General features: G+C 37.2%; 1 protein-coding gene across 6 annotated transcripts in view; it reads left to right on the top strand.

The window, feature by feature from the left end:
* Positions 1-21,161, top strand: part of JAK2 (Janus kinase 2) — a 96,914-nt gene extending 75,753 nt beyond the window's left edge. For 5 of the 6 annotated variants that reach the window (XM_068422514.1, XM_068422516.1, XM_068422518.1 and 2 more), the window contains 9 exons: positions 571-722; positions 1,791-1,941; positions 2,631-2,767; positions 3,964-4,153; positions 5,076-5,200; positions 9,615-9,787; positions 11,120-11,237; positions 13,521-13,634; positions 17,041-21,161. In XM_068422514.1, the coding sequence (XP_068278615.1) occupies positions 571-722; positions 1,791-1,941; positions 2,631-2,767; positions 3,964-4,153; positions 5,076-5,200; positions 9,615-9,787; positions 11,120-11,237; positions 13,521-13,634; positions 17,041-17,148 (1,268 nt within the window). In that variant the 3' untranslated portion in view covers positions 17,149-21,161. Of the gene's footprint in view, positions 1-570; positions 723-1,790; positions 1,942-2,630; positions 2,768-3,963; positions 4,154-5,075; positions 5,201-9,614; positions 9,788-10,137; positions 10,212-11,119; positions 11,238-13,520; positions 13,635-17,040 lie in introns of those variants that run through there. The other variant, XR_011050042.1, reaches the window with a different exon arrangement.
* The last annotated feature ends 557 nt before the right edge of the window (positions 21,162-21,718 follow it).

Here is a 21,718-nt window from a genome sequence, read left to right as displayed (position 1 = left end):
TTAAACTGTTTAAACTCTCCCTTTTAAAATGAGAAGCCTACATTAATCTTACAAGATCTCATTTTAAGGAGCTCTAAATCTACATCAGCACAATACCATCTTTTAACTTGTTACTATAATCAGTATCCAAGGTTTAAAAATCAAATAGTATGAAATTCCTTGTTATGGCGCCTTTTGCTGTGCCATAATGTGCCAACCACTAGCAAAGCACTTTTTACTCTTTGCCACCTAGTTCCTTTGTGGTAGCTACTGAATCGTGGTAACACTGGGGGAAATACAGAAGTCGGAGCAAAAATATAATGTGGAAATTATGTTAAGGCAGTTTTATAACATTAGGCTCATTTTCAATAAAACTAATGGTCCTCCACTCTGATTCATAAATATTATTTTTGTACATATTCCGTAGGTTTTTTTTAGGCAGGAACAAAAACTTGGAAAGGTATCAATAGCACATTACAGAATGAAATACCTATTTATACTAAAGTAATTTTTACTAAATCAAATATCTTATAGAATTTTCTGGGTTTATTATTAAGCTTAATATGATGTTTGCTTTGTGTGATTGCACAGTTCTTCTTGAGAGAATACCGTGGGTTCCACCCGAGTGTATTGAGAATCCCAAACAATTAAGCCTGGCCACAGACAAATGGAGTTTTGGCACTACTTTATGGGAAATCTGCAGTGGAGGAGACAAACCTCTGAGTGCACTGGATTCTTCAAGAGTAAGTATTACTGGGTCTGCAGTCATAATAGTTCTTTGGACACTTCTAATTTAAAACATATGCTATTGTAACTATATCAGCCTGTAAAGAGGTGTGGCCCATGACCACAGTAGGAAAAGGACACTGTGACTGGTAGATAATGATCAGAAGTGATGATTTGAGGTTTGGTTTTATGTTTGTTTTGATTTTTATGGGGCAAAATACAACATTGACAGTATTATCTTGTTCATGTTTCTGTTGCTTTGTTGCGACAGTGTATTACTTTGAACAAAAAGTATTCGTAACAATGTACATGGATTTTAATTGGCATTATTCTAGTAATTGAACATCTTAAATACTGTAAGGCTTCATATGTTGCAGACAATTCTGCTATTTTAGCTAAACCAGAAACATTAACTTTGTCTCAACTAGGGGCAGAGGGTGGAGGGAAAACACATTCCATAAAAATATTATTTCTTATGTATTTGCTTCCTTAGTTGGAAGCAAAAAGGTTGTCCCCTTTACTACGCTACAAAAAGATTTGTAGTATTGTTTTTATAAATGGACCGTTACCTTCTCACAAAGCCTGATCTGATTTCTCAGGTGTTGTAATCAGCTCTTACAATAAGCTCCAAGGTCTACCTAGACTTAGCTTATAGATACCTAGGTATTTCAGAAGTTGCCCTCCTCTCCTGTAGTAATCCACATTCTTTCATAATACTCATGAAGCTTTTTACAACTGGAGGAGCTCAGCCAGCTCACAGGTGGATAGAATTTTCTGCTGGACCCATCCAGTTGAGGTTTTATGAAATTACCAACAAAGGAGACACTATCTTTCCATTGTCTTTCTCTATTTTCTTATCTTCCACTAGTAACTGACTGGGAATTTCTGAACTGATTACTCTAAATTATGCCAGTCTTGCTAGATTGTCAGCCTTGGCTTTTGATGTAAATTGGTCAGATGTACGTTTGGTAAGATAACAGTCTAGGTTGAGAACTGTATTTTTTGGCCGCTCTGATGAGAATGTTAAGGTTTCTGCAACTCTTCATGGTTGTATATTAAGATGACTTTTATCTATTTAATTCCAGAAACTACAGTTTTATGAAGATAGGCACCAGCTTCCTGCCCCCAACTGGACAGAACTGGCAAACCTTATAAACAACTGTATGGATTATGAGCCAGATTTCAGGCCTTCATTTAGAGCAATTATACGTGACTTGAATAGTTTGTTCACTCCAGGTGAGTCTGTGATACAACAAGAACGCACTAGACATAAAGAACCCTGATTCCTATTGGTTCATTTTCATATGGTGCCTTCCTTTTTGGTAGGCACCTCTCCAAAGTAGCACCAGAAATCTAAGTTCGTAAGGACACTATGTTACTGCTTTTTAGTTTGTTCTAAAAGAGAACACAGTAAAAGTTAGCATTATCATTCAGAGCAGTTTTCTGGTTGATTAATGTCTATCCCAAACATTCTAGTCTCTTAACCAAGTATGTTATGTTTATGACTTTCTTTTTTTTTTCCTCTCAATACATTAAATAGGTATCTTTCTTTTTCCCAAGTGGAATATGCATGTTAACACAAGCCCTTGTGAAGTTTACATTTCTCTCCTCTACGGGAGTGAAGTTGTTGCACAATAATTGCTAAATTTGAAGTACAATAGGCCTGCAGAAAAGAAAATTGGGAAATTAAAGCAAGACTTGCTATATGTAAGGACAAGTCATTTGGCTTTTTCGTAATACATCTTTGTCTTTGACAGCAAACTACTATATACAAATTGAAGTGGTTGTTAATATTCTACTGATCTGGGGGTATGCCATGCAAAGGTAGAACATGCCATGATCGTAATAAGTTTCTTCATTCTCCTCTTCATTTCTCTGTGCATCCTGTTCCCTTTCTCTCTTCCCTTCTTCCTCCTACCCCTCAGATTATGAGCTATTGACAGAAAGTGATATGTTGCCAAATATGAGAATTGGAGCACTTGGATTTTCTGGTGCTTTTGAAGATCGGGACCCAACACAATTTGAAGAAAGACATCTTAAGTTTTTACAGCAACTTGGCAAGGTAGGATGTTTTGAAATTCTCTGAATTGCCTAGGAATGAATTATCTTTTTCAGTTATCTTCCAATGACCCCATATACATTATTTACACTGAAACTTCTGTTACAGAAATTAATTCCAGTCATATCTGACCACAACATGAAGTTCCTTTTAGATCTTTCTTCAGTTTCACAATATCATTAGGTAGAAGAAAGATAGCTGACTCTACAATGAATCCAGTCACACCAAAAGGCTAAAATCTTTTTCACTAATGCATGGCTGCTTCTGACATAACTTTTTTTTTTTTTTTTAATACTTGGTGTTCATTTAAAAATGGTCCAGAACAGTCTTGCATAGAACTAGTGGGGTTGGATTTTTTTTGCGCAGACATATTCTGAGAAGTCTGAATATGCAGTTCCTGAATTCAGTAATCTCTTTGAGATATATGTAGGTCTTGAACTTTTTAGGCTTTAGAAATCAGCATTTGATTACTAGTTGTGCAAGGCTTTACAGCCTGGCTATGTGAAAGCATGCCTGGACAGATGACAAGTGCAGCTGGCAGATATTCACCCAAGTATCATTTTTCCAGAATGGTTTCTTGCTGTTTTATGTTTTTTACTGACATGATAGGTATATATTCATTTGACTCCAAGTACTAGTGAAAGCAAGCCTGAAAGCGAAGTAGCAGAACTACTTCTTTTTGCACATGGTCGGTTGTTGATTATAAATGGTAGCATAGCATAGGGAGAGGAACAGAGTGGTAGGTGATTACTGCATAAAGGAAGATAAAGAAAATATAAACAGAAAGGGAAGAAGGTAGAACATTGAAACAAGTCGGGGAAGAACCACCAAGCAACAGAGGAGAATTAAGAGCCAAGAGGAACGTAAATGTAGGGGCTTTTACAAGTGTAGGAAAAGGAGTGTCTTAGACGACAGTTTGGAAGTGCAAGAGGAAATTTGTGAAGAAGGGGGAGAAAATGAATGGACACCACCCCCTCTCCTTGTCCTCCTTTACTCCTGTACTGTTTGCTTCCTTGTAAAACTGTTACCTGTGATCCTGAACTCTTTTTTTCTCAGGGAGGTTTTGTGGCATTTCACTTAATTCATTGTGGTCACCTTAATGCTAATACAGTGAGCACTGAAGCAGTATGAACAAGCACTAAGAAAGAGACAACAATGTGGACTTGTTTTTAATTCAAGTATTTCCATTTGTGATCTAGGGAAATTTTGGCAGCGTTGAGATGTGCCGGTATGACCCCCTGCAGGATAATACTGGGGAGGTGGTGGCTGTGAAAAAGCTGCAGCATAGCACAGAAGAGCACCTTAGAGACTTTGAAAGAGAAATTGAAATACTTAAATCTCTGCAGCATGATAACATTGTTAAATACAAAGGAGTATGCTACAGCGCAGGTATGTGCTATATTGCATACACCTTCAGGTGTACATCTAAGTATGCGTACAGAGAAATTCAGAGGTGAGCGTTTATGAAAGTCACTGACTTGTGTCCTAACTTTACCAGAACTTAGAGAGTACAAACCAAAGGAAATAGTGTCTGTTGTATACTACTTCTCAGTACAAGGTGGACATTTTATTCAGTCAGCTAATTGCATTATTTGATTGACTTAGAGAAAGTACAATTTTGACTAGTTACCCAGTTTCTTTATCTTAAAAGCATAAAAGTCTTCCTAGAAAAGAATTTAGGGTTAAGTAGGAAAATGCAACCATTTTGTAACTGTTGTTTTTTGTTCAGTGTAATGTCTCAGACTGGATATTACCAATTCTTGTACAGCCTATGCAGTAAAAGACTAGACAGGAAAAAGTTTCAGAAACAGATGTGTTTGAGTGAATTTTTGATGCTGTTGATGAATGAAAGCACGGGTTCTGCCCAGGATCTTGCTGTAAAAAGAATATTGGGTTCAAAATCAGACTACCTTTTAAAGATGGTAAAATTGCTGACCAGTTGAGGTCAGTTGCCATTCTGAGTTTCCTCTCAGCAATGAGGAGGAATAACATAAACATAGATATATACATCTGGCACTTTTGCTTTGCTTTATCAACAGTAGCTAAAGTATTGATGAGATGATCTTGATCAGCGGTGCTCCGTATATCACGCATATCCACATTATTATTTTGTTTAAATAAATGGCATTTCCTGAACAAATGCAGTTAACTAATATATGAAAAGTTACATAGTGATGTACATATAATAAATTTGTCAGAATTAAGACTAATTTATATTACTTCTATTTATAAAATTTGTAAATATATTTCAAAACTTGTCATTGGAAGATGACAGAAATATTAAGTGTGGTTTTTGTTGTTGTTTTATAAGGTCGTAGGAATCTGAGATTAATTATGGAATATTTACCATATGGAAGTTTACGAGATTATCTGCAGAAACACAAGGAAAGGCTGGACCACAAGAAGCTTTTGCTGTATGCATCTCAGATATGCAAGGTACGGAATTTCAGATGATTGATATTTTTCAACAAATTTTTATCTCTTTGGTCTCATTTGTCTCAAAACAACCACCACTGGTTGTTTTGGTATATCTTTTATAATACTGTTGGGCTGCTAGCACCACGTAACCCTAAAAAAAGTAGCAATACATATTCATGTACTCAAGAATGGGACAAACTTCTGAGTGTCTTAATACAGGATGCTGAGACTGGCTGATCTGATGACTGAGGCAGAATATACTCCATTTATTTTTGTTAATTTTATAGGTTGCTTACCTTATATTTCGTTCAGAAGAGTTAAATTAACCTCTTTTCTCCCTAATGAGAGCTGAAGTAAAATATACTCACCCAGTCAAACTGCTTGTGACATACTATAACTGATTTTTCAGAACTTGCACATTCAACTATAAAACCACTACAACAGCATGTATAAGTTTAAGAAATTTACTTTAAAATGTAAATAATATTAGTTTATTTAGCAGAAAGAGCAAAGATATCTGATTCCTGCTTGAAGAACTAGAGGCCATAGAAGTGCCCAAAGCTGGAATAAATTGTTTGCTAGTCTCAATGGTTGGTACTGAACATCCTTCATAAAATTCTGAGAAGGAGGTCAAGCATCTGATCTTTATTGTGTTATCTTATTTCCTTAGAAGGAGGGCTTATGTCTACCCTAGTTTTATTCTATTATTATGCTTTATATACAAGAAACTACGGACACTTTAGATTTCATTGCATGTTCGGTAGTTTGGGGAAGGAAAAAAAAAAGGGGAGGGGGCAGGGGGATGAGAATAAAGAAAAAGCAAAAAAAAGTCACACACCCCGTACACCCTCAAGGCATGTACCAGAAATATTTTTGAATTTCTTTCCCCAATACCCACATCAATGATATGGAAACAGTAGGTTACTTAAAATTAATGAGTATTCTCCAGGATATGTAGCCCACACACATTCTTATGACTGGTAATCGTGCCCTGCCACATTCAGGGCCGAAGACTTGACTTCTGCAATACCCACAGAAAAGGCCTGACAAGAATCAGGCAGGAGAGCTCTGCAAGAGCTGAGATCTTCTCCAGGTGTTCAGACTTTCACCTGGTGAACAGAGCTTCATAGTTCCCTACTTGAAACTGGACTGACTCGGAGAACCTTTTAGCTACTGAACTTGGGGCACGTACAGAAGGATGCTGCATGCACCTTTAGCAGCTGATCTTACCTATTCATATACTTCTCTGAAGCAAGGCTATGTGAGTAGTCTCCAGCAAAACCTCCTTAATGGGCAAGAAATGTGCAATGAGGTAAGAAAACAGAAAATGTTCACAAGTTTGTGGCAAGTGTCAGTCTTTTCACAGAGAGGAAGGATTGAACATGGGACCAGCCACTCAAAGAGAGACACAGCCCTCTGATCTGTGTCTCCAAAACAAGAAGTCATTCTTCAGTAACAGGCATAATAAATTCTCTTAGTATTATTTCTGCAACAAAATAACTGTTGTTATCAGTGCTAGTAAGTCACTGAAAACAATATTCCTTCAAGCAAAGAGTTGGAAGACTAACACTCAGCACCACCTAAGAGGATGGTGACAGTGAATCTTCAGTAGAGTAAAGATGCAACAGGGATTTTGAACACACAAAGGCTGCAGCCACTTACCTGTTTTATTCTGTGGGCATCTCAGCCTATTACCTGAAGGGTCATAAAGTGCCTGCCCTGTTCACTCTCATAAGCAGCTGTGAAGTTTGCATATATAAGTCTTCAGGCCTTATCCAAAGCTTTATCCAAAGCCTGAAGGAACAATAGTGGCAACATATCTCAGGACCCTTGTCTATGAGACAGAAGTATCTGATAGAAGGACTGGAAGGTGGATCTTGGCCTTTGCAGGCAGTGCAAGTATGGCAGGAAACTTTGGGAAAGGAATTGTATTCAGAAGGTACAAAGAAAAAGGTTCTTAATGTGTGTGTGTGTACATACACACACACAAAAGCTGCATTGTGATACTACAGGTCTTCAGGATGGTGATGAAAAATCTAAACAGCAGATGAAATGACTGCTTCCCAAGTACCAAGCACGAACCAAGAGGAAGGGAGCTAGAATATGCCTTCTGGAGATACGTAAGCGGGAAACATCCTGCTTTCATGTGACAAAGCATGGGTACACACAGTATCAGAATGTGGGAAGACCACATATATGACTTGCTCTTAAAGAAGTATCTTTTCTTCACTTCTAAGGGAAGCAAAGTCTAAGAATTACAGTGTATGTGTCTTGCTTTGCACTGTTGTTCCTGTGCAACCTGCAAAGCAGAGGTTGTATTGATCACTTTAAAATTTCAGTCTAAGCTGCAGCATTACTTCAAAACAACTTAGTTAAAAACGTAGTGAGTACCTAATATTATAAAAATTGAACATGAATACTTTTCCTCCTTCTTTTAGCTGATGACATTTCCCCCTTTCCTGTAGCTGTTTTTGCTTATCTTGCAATGTTTGCCCTTTTAGCATCTCACATCTCTTCTCTCTGCTGTGCATTTCTATCACTGTGTTATTTGGGGTTTTTTAATCAAAAATCTTTCTCCGTCTGCCTTGCTGCTCTTCTCTCAAATCTATGAGAGAGAAATTAAGGCATGCCTGTAACTGAGGGTTAAGATGAGTGTGTTTGCTTGCTTGCTGGGTTTTGATTCCTTGCTACCATACTGGGAAGAGGTTCCTGACTTAAAGGATATTTTTTTTGTGCATATCTTGTACTGTGAAAAGCAGCATTTTCAGAGGTGGCATTTGCTAGTGGTGATGTTTCTGTAGATGCAAATTAGTGCAGCTGTCACCTGGTGCAGCTTGTGCCATTAGTACAGCTTGTCTGTTGGCAAGTAATAGGACTCTATATTCAATTTCAAAGAATCCTGAGAATAGAATGGCAAATACGGAAGTTAACTTCTCTGTGCATCTGATTTTTGGGACATTCTTTTTTTCCTCTTTTGGCCCTGCATTTTGTTAATGCTGGCTGATAGGAGAGGGGGCTAATAATAAATTTACTTTTCCATTCTTAATGCTTAAAGTGCTTCAGGTGTCCTTGCTGGAGAGCCCAACTTTAATGATAGAAGCATTTGAAATCACATAATTAAACTCAACTCCATTGTTAGAGTAGTGCCACAGGATTATGAATTCCACTTAGAATTTGTATGATGTCAATTAAGTATCTCTCTTAGCCTGGAAAATACCTATTCTGACAGAAAAATTACTGTCATCAAAGAGACTTTAGGACTGTTTTCAGTACAGTAAGTAGTAGTAATAAAAAGTTACAGCGTTTACAGGAACTGGTTGTATCAGAAACCCAGGAATCTCACTTTGAGAAGGCTAGGTTTGGTATTTTTCAGGGTAGCAGTGGATAAGCCGGTAATGAGGAATTTTTGGACGGTTTTGGAATGTGATGTGTGTAAACAGCAGTGCCACGTAGCAGTGCTGGAGGTGACAAGAGTCTGAGGGGAAGGTTAGACTTTGGAGTCAGACTGTTTCTGAGGTTTCTCACTTTAAAAAAAAAAAAAAAAAAAGAGAAAAATCTTTTGGCATTAAGAGTGTAATGTTGATGTTCAAAACTGAGTTCAGCGATGGTTTTAGCATTATTTACTGTTTTTCAGTTGTGTTGAATGAGTGAGATGCTTTATTATGAAACTCTGAAACTGACAGCTTGTTTTGTGTTTCCTTTCATATATGAATCGCTACCTCTTGACATTGTGCAGTGTCAACTTCTGTCCACCACTTATTGCTGTGTAAGCAAGACCTACCTTTTTAGTAATGCTACTACACACACTGGCTGCTTCCACATTTCATTGTTAGCGAAAAAAAACGCGTGCATTGGTAAGAAGGGATCAGCAACGCAAAAGACAACACGGCTTTGGACCAATGTTTTGTTACAGCAACCCATGTAAATATAAAAATAAGCAGAACTGTGTTGGTGAATAATGGTCCTACAGAAGAGAAATAAGACATATAGGTGGGAATACAGTCTGAGAGTAGTTGTCAAACTAAAGGCAGATGTACAAAGTGAAGAAAAAGGATTAAATGAAATGGGTAAATAGACCAGTCTTCTCATCTGGCCTGGATTGTGTATCTTAGCCCAAATTTTGTTTTCTTTCTGTCTATACTGGCAAACTGCATTTGGGCACAGAAAGGAGCTGTAACAGCTATCCAGCTACATAATAAAAAAACCCACTTGGCTCTGAGAGGTGCTCAGGCTATCTCCCTTCAATTAAGGGAAGTCCCTGCACTTGGAAAAAATAACTTCTCAAAGAAGACAAATGTTCAAGCACACTGATTTTGGTAACAATCGGTGTTTGGTTTTAACTTTGAGATTAATTCATCACTTTAGGCAAAGTGCATCTACTTGCTGGTAAAAGTAACTCTCTTGTTGCTGTGTTTGTGAACGTTTCACCTAGGGTATGGAGTATCTGGGTACGAAAAGATATGTTCACCGGGATTTAGCAACCAGAAATATCTTAGTGGAGAATGAGAACAGAGTTAAAATTGGAGATTTTGGATTGACAAAAGTCTTGCCACAAGACAAGGAATACTACAAAGTAAAAGAACCTGGTGAAAGCCCTATTTTTTGGTAAGTCTTCTTTTGGTATATGAAATCGTGGCATGTTTTCAGTTTTTGCATTTTCAGCCAATTGTTTTGCATATTGTGGAATTCTTAAGTGCAAAATCCAAGGCAGTTGCTCAGCATTGTGAAAGTCACATGTATGATGTTTGCCTTTACAGAACAGCATGTAATTGTAGAACTTTTAAACATATTTTCAAAAAAAACCCCCTAAATATTACCAAAATATTTAGAAGAAATAGGATGCAACAGGGAAGATATTCAAAGAAAAAAGAAGTGTAAAAGGTCCCATTCCCCAGGATGCTTTCAAAGTTTTGGACCTTTCAGTTCTCTAAACACTGGTTTTTCATATCTTCTAGCTGAGATCCGTTGGATAGATCCTCTGTTGATCAAGTGGAGTTAAATCGCACAGACTGTAATCAGCAAGGATAAGGTGCTGGTTTGAATATTTGGGTAGATGTCTGTATTTGGGCATTGAGCTTCCAGAGAAGTTCTGTGTTACTCCAAAATACAGTAATGCTCCAACAAGCTGCACTTGGCTTGGAAAGAAAAGGAACACTCTGTGTAGCCTGTGGGAGACTGAAGGATTGTGAAATGGAAGTTGGTAGACTGTATCCTCTAGGTGAACCTGCTTTACCAGAGGGTTGGACTAGATGGTCTCCAGAGGTCCCTTCCAACCCTAACCATTCTGTGATTCTGTATTCAGAATACAAAATATATACTTCAGTTCTGTTCTACAAAGACATAGAAATACCTTAGAGAATATGCTGGCAGATAACTGTAATAAAAACCATTTTATGTCTCGAAAGCAAAAGAAAATGCCATTCCATATATGTGATTTTAGTTTATATTTTAGTATGCCCTAGGCACTGTAAACTTGTCATATTTAAAGGATAAATAACACAAAATGGCATCTTAGTAGATGTTATTGGGAGCTGTAAAATACAAGTCCAGAAGTACCTGGGACACAGTTCAAGGCTTACTGAAAGTGATGGAAGGATGCTTACTGGCTATAGTTGTCTTTCTTTCCAGGCCTTATCACATCAAAATCTTGTTTAGTCAAACTACAGATAACAAAAAATTTGTTGGGAAAAAAAGCAAACTTGAATGTAGTTATTACTAACTGTATTTGTTTAAAGTGGTTTGTGTTTTCAATGCCAATTAATTATTATTAAAAGAATAGTTACTAGTGAAGGTAGTGGAAGGAAATGAGAATGTGCTAATGCCTGTGAACAAAGAATACTTATTCGTTAAAAAAAGATCAGTTTTATTAAAATAAATATCTTCAAAACCAAAAATACACGTTACACAGAACAATATTGCTTTTACTATGTGTTGCAGGTATGCTCCAGAATCTCTGACAGAAAGCAAATTTTCTGTGGCCTCAGATGTGTGGAGTTTTGGTGTGGTCTTGTATGAACTCTTCACATATATTGATAAGAGCAAAAGCCCACCAGCTGTAAGTACACATTAATGGTTCTCAGAGGGTTTTTTGTTTATTTTTTAAATTTTTGAAAATATATAGATTGTTGCTATACCTAAATAGGTTGATCTTTACTGATAATTTTATGGAGATACCTTAGTGTTTATGAGGCAGCGTCAAATCAGAAGAAGCAACATGCTAAAAAGTAGTAGTATCAAGCCATAAGAAGAAAAGGAGATCTGAAAATTACCTGGTAGTCTGTGCAGACCTTATCCATCCTGTAACTCCTAACTGTTAGAAAAAGATTTAAAAATCTCTCATAGATTGTTCTTTCTCATCCTTTGCAGAGAGTAATCCCAGATGCAACTGTTTCATTGCAACATGACATGTATTTTTAATACCATTCCAAATCTAAGGCTGAGCCAAACAAATATGTTAACATTAAGTTGATTTAAATAAGGTAACAAAGTTATTTTGTTATGTTACTAGAACCCAAGTTAGTAAGTTATTGAAGTTCAAGAAAGAAATAGAGTGGCTTTTCGCAGACTGTTGACAGGCACATTTAAAGACAAATTTACAGTGGACAGAGACAAATACTGCTTGTACACTGAATAACAGTTCTTCAGCTGGAAATGAGATTCACGATCTTACTTAAACATAGCAGTCCTCTGCAGGCGTAACAGAGGAGAGTTGAGCCTTGTATATTTGCAGAAGCTGTCCTCACCCTTGGCCAGTGTCTCAGTCTTGGCAAGTGTGGTTTTGAGAGCTGAACAATGATGAAAGGCAAAAATGCGCTTGGAAGATCTCTGCATTGACCTCAGTGGACCTCTCAGTAATTTGATACAATGACTAAGCTATCAAGGAGGAACTCTCAAGGCAGGGGCAGCTCTCCCTGCGTAATAACGTAAACCTTGCAGACACCTGCAGTTCTTTTTCAGCAGGGTTTTGCAATGGGAAGTGGTAGAGTAAGTCATGGGCTCAGATGGAATATTCTTTGAATAATTCAACTCTATGTGTGCATTCACTACTTCATCAGGTTGGTTATACTACTGTTGTGCATCAAGAAAAATTAATTTTACCAGTTAGCCAAAGCGGTCTGTTTAACTGTCATAGTCTTTTTAATTATATGTTATTTCCCCAACTTTGGCCATTTACACATTCTACCAACAGTTGTTTCACATTTTCATGTCAAGAATCATTAAAGAAAATTACGTAGCATTGGAGGAAAATAATCTATGTTGTGCTTAGAAATTATTTTCAGTTAATAGTACTTCCTGCCTTTTGGTCTCTGGCAGTCTGAGTGAGATTTTAATCTACTTTTCAGGTTATGCTGATTTTTGGATAGCGAGATTTATCTAAGCCATTTTTGTTGGTTTTAATTATGCTACTGTTTCTGGCCTGTAGTTACTGATTAATCCTGTTAATCTTTTTTTTTTTTTTTTTTTTAACACATCAGTATGATATTATCTGTTTTCTGTTTGACTGGGATTTTTCAAAGCATCAAGATCTTGTTTTAATGTTTCAGGGAGCTCTAGGTGCTGGAGAGGGTCCAAAGAAGGGCAATGAAGCTGGTGAAGGGTCTGGAGTACAGGTCTTATGAGGAGCAGCTGAGGGAACTGGGGTTGTTTAGTCTGGAGAAAAGGAGACTGAGGGGAGACCTTATTGCTGTCTACAAGTACCTAGAAGGAGGTTGTAGCGAGCAGGGTGTTGGTCTCTTCTCCCAAGTAACAAGTGACAGGATGAGAGAAAACAGCCTCAAGTTGCACCAGGGGAGGTTTAGATTGGATATCAGGAAAAATTTCTTCACTGAAAGGGTTATCAAGCATTGGAACAGGTTGCCTGGGGAAGTGGTGAAGTCACCATCCCTGGAGGTGTTTAAAAGACATGTAGATGTGGTACTTAGGGACATGGTTTAGTGGTGGACTTGGCAGTGTTAGGTTAATGGTTGGACTTGATGATCTTAAAGATCCTTTCCAACCAAAATGATTCAATTCAATTCTATTCTATTCTAGTTAGAATTAGCTGTGAGGTTTATCCTTTTAAAACTAGTTAATCAGATTATGATGCAACATTTTTTAAGATTTTTCACTTATTGCTTTAAGTTGTGTATGTATCATCCTCTTTTTATCCACACACACAAAACAATCTGTAATTATTGCTATATACTCTGTACTTGTAATTTATACTTTTATCATTGTTATATACTATTCTATTTATTCTTATTATTTATTATTCTTAAATAATTTTCCTTTGGTAAGAATATTGCAGCATCTTTTTTTCCTTTAAAAATTATTTATGACAGTCAGCCTTCTGTTTCAGGAATTCATGCGCATGATTGGCAATGATAAGCAAGGGCAGATGATTGTATTTCATTTGATAGAGCTTTTGAAGAATAATGGACGACTACCGAGACCAGATGGATGCCCTGATGAGGTGAAGTATTGTATTATTATGTTACTGTAGTCTAAAAGGTGCTCAGTCAGGGTGAGTACCTGGTAAATTCAAACCTTGTGTTTTGTTCTGCTTGGATTACTGCATATTTGTACCAGCAGAATAGTTGTGCTGTTATTTTATCAGTTGCATGGTGAGTATGATCACATTCTTTTCTGATTCTTTAGATTGCATTCCCTCAGGAGCCTAGAATGTAGTCTTTCTAAATAAATGAAGAAGGGCTATTATGACTGACTGCTGTATGGGGGCACTCAGGCTTCTGTTTCAAAAATATAGATTTACTAATGCAATGAGATTAGTATCTAGAACTTGTTCCATGGAAATCCCATATAGAGATTCTTGTTCAAAGGTGTGAACTGCGCATTCTTTAGAAGTCTGTAACATTTAGCAGAAGTATCTTAATATCTGCGTAAGGTTTTTCACATTTAATTCCAAGATTTAAAGAACTATTGATGTAGTCTAGATAGACTTCAGTAAGGCATTCGACACTGTCTCCCACAGCATCCTCCTAGACAAACTGGCTGCCCGGGGCTTGGATGGGTGGACTCTGATGGGTTAAAAACTGGCTGGATGGCCGAGCCCAGAGAGTGGTGGTGAATGGGGCAAAGTCCAATGGGCGGACGGTCACTAGCAGTGTTCCGCACGGCTCAGTTCTGGGGCCGGTGCTGTTTACAGATCTTTGTTTTATAGATGTTTTATCATCTTTATAGATGATCTAGATGTAGGGATTGAATGCACCCTCAGTAAACTTGCAGATGACACCAATCTGGGTGGGAGTGTCGATGTGCTGGAGGGTAGGAAGGCCCTACAGAGGGATCTGGACAGGTTAGATAGATGGGTCGAGACCAACTGCATGAGGTTCAACAATAACAAGTGCTGGGTCTTACACTTCGGCCACAACAACCCCATGCAGCGCTACAGGCTGGGGGAAGAGTGGTTAGAAAGCGGCCCGGCGGAAAGAGACCTGGGGGTGCTGATCGACAGCCGGCTAAACATGAGCCAGCAGTGTGCCCAGGTGGCCAAGAAGGCCAATAGCATCCTGGCCTCTATTCAAAATAGTGTAGCCAGCCGGTCTAGGGAAGCGATCATCCCTCTGTACTCAGCACTGGTGAAGCTGCACCTTGAATACTGTGTCCAGTTCTGGGCCCTGCACTTCAAGAAAGGTGTTGAGGTGTTGGAGCGAGTCCAGAGGAGGGCGACCAAGCCGGTGAAGGGTCTGGAGGGTCTGACCTATGAGGAACGGCTGAGGGAGCTGAGGTTGTTTAGCCTGGAGAAGAGGAGGCTGAGAGGTGACCTTAGTGCAGTCTACAACTACCTGAAGGGAGGTTGTAGTGAAGTGTGAGTTGGCCTCTTCTCCCAGGCAACTAGTGATAGGACAAGAGGACATAGCCTCAAGCTTCGCCAGGGGAGGTTCAGGTTGGACATTAGGAAGCATTTCTTCTCAGAAAGGGTCATTAGGCATTGGAATGGGCTGCCCAGGGAGGTGGTGGAGTCACCGTCTCTGGATGTGTTTAAAAAAAGACTGGACATGGCACTTAATGCCATGGTCTAGTTGATGTGGTGGTGTCAGGGCAATGGTTGGACTCGATGATCCCAGAGGTCTCTTCCAACCTGATTGATTCTGTGATTCTGTGAACTCCTTATCTTGATTGTTTTTCTTCTATTGCTCTTCCCTCCTCAAGTGGAGGAATACCCATGTTTATCATATATAGTATTCACTGTCAAGCATTCTCAGCCAAGAGCTACAGGGAGACTATAGGCACAGTTAAGTCTATGAATCAGATTTTCTGTGTTCAGGGCCTTCAGATTTGTACTAATGTTCTTCGTAGATACTGAAGTTATATGTATGTAAAGCGATCCTCAGAGCACACTAATTAATTCAGTGTTCTTTTGTTTTTGCTAATACTCCAGGTGTTTTAAACAATAGTTTCATATTACTTTTAAGTCTTGTAGTTCTCTGTTCTTCAGAGCAGAGTGCACTTCATCTTGAGTCAAACTGGTAGGGCTGGGTAGGTGAATCAGTAGGGACAGAAGGTAAGTAAAATAGTTATTCTTTTTAACATGTATAACTTCCAGCTCAGATCAGTTGCTGCATCACTTTAAAATCAGGCATGCTTGGCAGTAAGTCAAGAAATAATCCATTCAAAACTGGAGACAGAGGAGAGATCAGGGTCAAGTGGTCTAGCAGAGAAGAGAAAGAATTGTACAGGTGGGGCTGGGAAGCCATGGGGGAAGAAATAGTCCATAGAGAATCAGAAGAGAAGTCTCTGGCATTATATGTGTGAGTACAGCAATCGTTGAATTGCAAACGTTTGGCTTTTTGTAGATAACCTGAATGTCATGTGTATAAGATAATACGTAATCTGTTTTACTGAAACTGTATCCAAACTAATGCAAAGGTTTCAATGTCTGACATTTCTTCAGATATCAAAGCAAGATGGAAATCTCTCTTTTGTCAGAAACTGTGCACTTCCCATTTTGATCCTGAAAGGCCAGTCATCACAGATATTAAATCTTCCAGACGTCTGTACATGTTACAAGCTGCTTGAGACTTGGGTCTAAAGCAGCTTGGTTAATGCAGGAGTCTCAGATTTGCTGAAAAATAATGAACTGATGCTACTTTTTTCCTGGGAGCTGTGCAGATTGTTTTTAAGCAAGATGTAAAGAATTGTTGGAAGTATGAGAAGTTGGTAATAATGATCTGGGTTAAATTAGTGAGAAGAGTACAGGTGAAGAGCTTGGCAAGTTGTTTTGTGACCAGGTATCAGGTACATGTTTGGGAAAAGAGAAAACTGTTGCCAAATGCCTATTGTAATGGAAATCTCTTCCAAAAATCATTTAAATCTACTTCTACTAGAAGTGGCTTCAGTTGCACAGTAACCTTTCTGGCTTATTTCTTATTATGTGTGAAGAATAATTAGGAATATAACATATAAATGTGGAGAAGTGTATCTAATATTGCAGGGGAAGCTTAATTTAGAATTGCTGCCTTTTAAATCTGATTTTTGGTCAGACTTTTAAGCATTTGTCATTTTAAATATTTTTGAGCTTTCCAGAAAATAAAAGCAAGCAAGAAGATAAAAACTTAGCAAAATAACATGTCCCTTAAAAGTTTCACAAACTAGCTGAGTGAATTTCCATTCTAACTTTTTTTAAAAAAATCTCATAATAAAGGCTTTTGCAGAGCTAGCTATCCTCACTTCTTGCTGTCATTGGGATCAAGCAGATAAACTGATTGGTATAGCAAGACTTTAGGCACACTCTTGCGCCAGTGTTGACTGGAAGCATAAAGCTAAGTAGGATATTTTTTGGACCAGTTCAAAGTAACTATTAACTATTTGTAGCATCTGTTTACCTAATACTGATTTTTTTGTTTGTTTCTTCTCAGATTTATGCTATCATGAAAGAATGCTGGAACAATAATGTTACTCAGCGCCCCACTTTTAGGGATCTTGCTCAGCGAGTGGATCATATAAGGGACAACATGGGTGGATGAGAAAACTGTCCCTCCTTCAGAGGATGTGTTGGAATGCAGAACAAAATGTACTTGGTCTGCTGTGTATAATTGACATACATACACATGTGCATCTTACCTTTGCTGGATGTAAAATCTGTGTGGCAAATATCTTGTCTCAATCTGCATACTGAGGAATCCTGCTGGTTTTGTTTATCAGGATATATTTGTTACTATGAGAACCCATTGAAATTTTCAATAGGGAGAGAAATTATTTTTCTAAATAAAATAATCTAATATATGGTCAGTCTACAACACCATTATTTGCCTTACTTGGCAATGCAAAAAAAAAGGTGACTTAAAATGTAGTGAGGTTGAGAGATGAAAAGACAGTGTATTTCCTTGTTGAAATGGAGATGCACAGCAAAGACTTCTAGTCTTTTCGCACCAGGTATATAGTGACTTGGCACTCTGTTTTGTGTGTTGCACAAGGGCTTGTGTGTGTTAATACAGTTTTATAATTTTTTCATTGTTGATGCAGAAATGGCTTCTGTGTATAACAAAGTATAGAAGTGGTTATGTAACCCAGAAACTTTTAATGTGCCTGTCTGAATCAGTTGTCAGCCAGCAATATATGCAAAGAGATATAATAGGCTGTGTGATGTTCTGTAAGTATTTTGAGGGAAAGGGAGCAAATGATTCTTAATTTGGAGAGCCAGAAAACCTACTCGTCCATGTGAAAATTTTAATTTAAAATGAAAACACAAACATATTATCCAGTTTTTCTTACTCTTCTTTTCATTTGTTGAGTAAGTATTAGATTCCCTTTATATAATTGAAGATACAGTGATAACAAGTAGAAATGAAGGCATTTTATACACAGCAGTGTCTTCAGTTTGTTTCTGAATATGAAGAAGCTAAACATACTGCTTTTAAATGCTGCTCTTTTATTCTTTACATCTTTGTAATTTTCATGCAGTCATAAGTGTATCTATAAATCAGAAACTTTTTAAAGCAGAATTAAAAATCTAGAAAATGCCCTCCATTTCACCATTCCTCACTTGGCTCTTAAGATGATCACCTTATACCTGCCTTCCAGTACAGAAAAAAGAATGATTATGGCCCCGGTATCTGATACGGCCAGTCACAACCACATCAAGTCTATTTTGCAATGAAGTGGCCCAAGTTACCTCCTGTTTCTTTCTGTGGTAATACCCAACAGAAGACTATTTGGAAGGAGGAATTACAAGTGCAATTGTTCCACACTCAGCAGGGGGCAAGGACATCATCCCAGTTACTGAGAACTGGAAGGAGATGAGAGCTACCTGAACAGATTACTTACGCTGTATAATTGGGCTTTTGAAATAAGTCTAACAAAAATTTGTGGACAAGACAACTCTTTGGTTTTGCCTTCAGGCATAAAACTTGGGGATAATCTCATATCTGAAAGCAGTAGAGTTGCAGATTTTGTTTATTTGTAGTTCAAGTAAGCTTTTTGTTTATTTGTTTTTACTTGTTCTTAAGCATTATTGTTTGTAAAGTAGAATGCTTGTTCTTCTTGGACTTTTGCTGAGAGAAGTTCAATTAAGGGGATATGCAACTTGGAAAACTGACCTGACAAGTGTTAATTTTTAAAATTTGTGGCAATGAGTTGGTGAAACAGAGGAGTTACTTTCACTGTGGGGCCTCCTTAATGTTTGTGGTTAACTACATCCATCTTACCAGAAGTTTAAGTACCTCAACTTTAAAAAATAAAAAAAAAATCCTTACTTAGTGTAACATAGTGCCAGTATAGCAATGTTTTGTACCACTGTGATGTTTCTCTCCCACAATCACTCATACAAAATTATGATTTTAATGATATGGGAGATTGCTAAATAGGGACACCAGCATCAGCCCTCTTTCTGCCCATTGCATTCAATAATATTTCTGTTGGGTTTCTTGCCACCAAGCACTTGCATAGATAATTTTTAAAACTAATTTCACAATCAGTTTTTAAGCTGCAAAAAACTTTAAAGTACTTAGTTCAACTTAATATGTTTTCTCCATTTCTATACATTGCTTTGAAGATTTAAAATTTTGTGCAAAAGATGTCTTTCCATTTGTAGTCTCAGTTGTGTGTATGTATTCTTTTGTAACAAAAGAAGATAAAGCTTTAAAGCATTGAAACAGCATTTTAATGGGGATAACATATGCAGGAATTATATAAAATTTGCAGTGTATGATACTCAGTAGCTAACTGGTTTCCAATATATAGTAGACTAAACATAATTTATGTAAAAATCTCAGGGAAGTTTGTGTAATGCAATGAAGACATCTTCCAGTCTGCTATTTTTTCAAGTGAATAAAAAGTCTTTTTCTTGTTCTACTACAGTATAACTGATTACATAGTCTATTTGATTGCATAAATATAGTGTTGAACTCAAGGATAATTTTTAAGTGTCTTGTGGAATTTTTTTTTTACTTTAATACTTTATAATTTTTAGAGAAAGCCATACCTTTACACTGCAGTATCATTCTGTGCTGTTGATCGGGAACATAGTCTTTTGTAACAAGTCTGTCTGTGCAAATGGCTTGATCATTTGGGGTGAGTATTCTTAGCTGGGTGAATAGGACCAAGTAGTGCTTATGACTCTCAGGGGATCTGTGATCATCTGCAGCGTCAGTGTTTAGGTCCTGCAGCAGAATGAATGGTTTTCTCAGAAAGCTGTTGAGGATGTAAATACAATGATTTTGCTGAATTTGCTACTGCCAGTTGTAGCAACCTTTTTAAAAAACAAAAACCACTGCATTTCAAAGCTCTCAGATCTACAGTAGCATTGTACAACGCCGTATTTTATATAGCCTTTTTATTAACAGACGCAGTTCTTTGTTTTAGAAACTTTCTTCAGTTGTCAATTGCATTTGTCATACTTTAGTGTAATCACTATGCTACCCAAAATGCTGTAATTTTTTTGTAGAAGTGTTGGTTTATGCATACATGACTGCTACTACGATGTAGAATTAATATATTAATTACTGCTTTGCACTTATATTTGAAGTGAAAGAATTCTTTTGTAAGTGCACAATATATCTTATAGAATCTCTGCAAACAAGTGTTGTCTAGTATAATATTGGTTTGTTGTCTATCAGTATAAATACGTTAAGTCTCAAAATTAGTTTTTAAATATATTCCACAACCTTGCAACAGTCATCTAATAAGCCACAAGAGGAATGAATTTTCAGGAAAAGACACCCATATTCTTGTCAAGTCCTAGTATTGATTAAAAGCTTCTGTAGTTGAGATAATTATTACTAAATATACAGATTAATATAACTGTAAAAAGATATGTAAAAATTATTTTATTTTTTTTCCAGAAACCATGTTTTAAATTTAAACCATGTTTTAAACCATTTAGTTGAGATGTTGACCAATAGCCTTGAAATGTATGGGAAAAGATGTTACTGTATGAAGAAATGTAACTCTTGTGTAAAGAAAGCAAGCTTTTCAGGAATGTGTGATCACAAACACCTGGAAGATAGAGTTCTGAGAGCAAAAGCAGAAGCGTAAAAGAACAACAAAACTGATGGAAAAAGGCTGTTGTTCAACACTGAAGAAGCTTTCTGAAATGTGAAATGCACAATGATTTATGAAAAACTGATGTGTACTGAAAATGCCGTACCATGACAAACATGTGCTAATATATTTCTAAACTGTGTATTGTCTGCCTTAAATCTAAAATACTTACAGAGACCTAACCTGGCTGAAAAATACAAGAATTACTACACCAAAAGAAACTGCTTAAGGTTGTGCCATGCCAGACAGCAATTTTGAAAAGGTGTTTGGCTAAGAAGTTTTTTCTGAATTGTGCTTTTTGAATAAGAGGTTTACAATACTTTATATTAATAAAGTAGAAAAAGTCACTTTAGGGAGGGGAAAAAAAAAAGCCACCACCTGCTACTTATGGTTGGACTGCAAACATTTGAACACATGATTTACTGAAGAGAACATGAAAGGGATATTTTTTCAAAAACTGTGTATCGATACCTGAAATTTAATTGTGCATTTGTTTTGAGTTTGGATAGTGAAAATAAAATAACTAAATACAATGAATGGCACGTGCCTGCCAAGATTTTCTTTTATAGAATACCTAAAATTAGTTACTGGTGTTTAAATCGTTACTGAAGAGAGCTGCTCTGTTTAAAGGGGTAGAATACAGCACATACAACTTTGTGACCTTCCCAGAGTAGCCATATGTAGTCTTTATCTTTTGGAAGGAACTTATATGTACCAAAGTAAAGGTGGTATATTTGGTGCTCCCTAACAGTAAGACTGGAGGTTTTTAAAATTTTTTTTTAAGTTGTCATTAAGCTAATTATTTTAGGATTCTCTAAATACTGAAAGTGAGTCTGTGACAGGGACAGCTAACGGATTGCCTGTTATCAGACTACAGTTCTTCAGAATTTCTAACACCAACTCTTAATGAAACCACTTCTTCATTTGCATTACTTTGTTGTCTTTTCATATGACTTTCCTGTAACGTTACATGAAAATTACCACCACTTACCTTGAACAGAGTTGAATGCTGCTGTTAAATTTTGGGAAGTACAATGGCAAAATGGAAAATAGGCA

Source organism: Nyctibius grandis, chromosome Z, assembly GCF_013368605.1.
Source record: "Nyctibius grandis isolate bNycGra1 chromosome Z, bNycGra1.pri, whole genome shotgun sequence".
In the NCBI taxonomy this organism is placed as follows: Eukaryota; Metazoa; Chordata; class Aves; order Nyctibiiformes; family Nyctibiidae; genus Nyctibius; species Nyctibius grandis.
The sequence above is the reverse complement of the archived record's forward strand: the minus strand, read 5'-3'. Positions and strand labels throughout refer to the sequence as shown.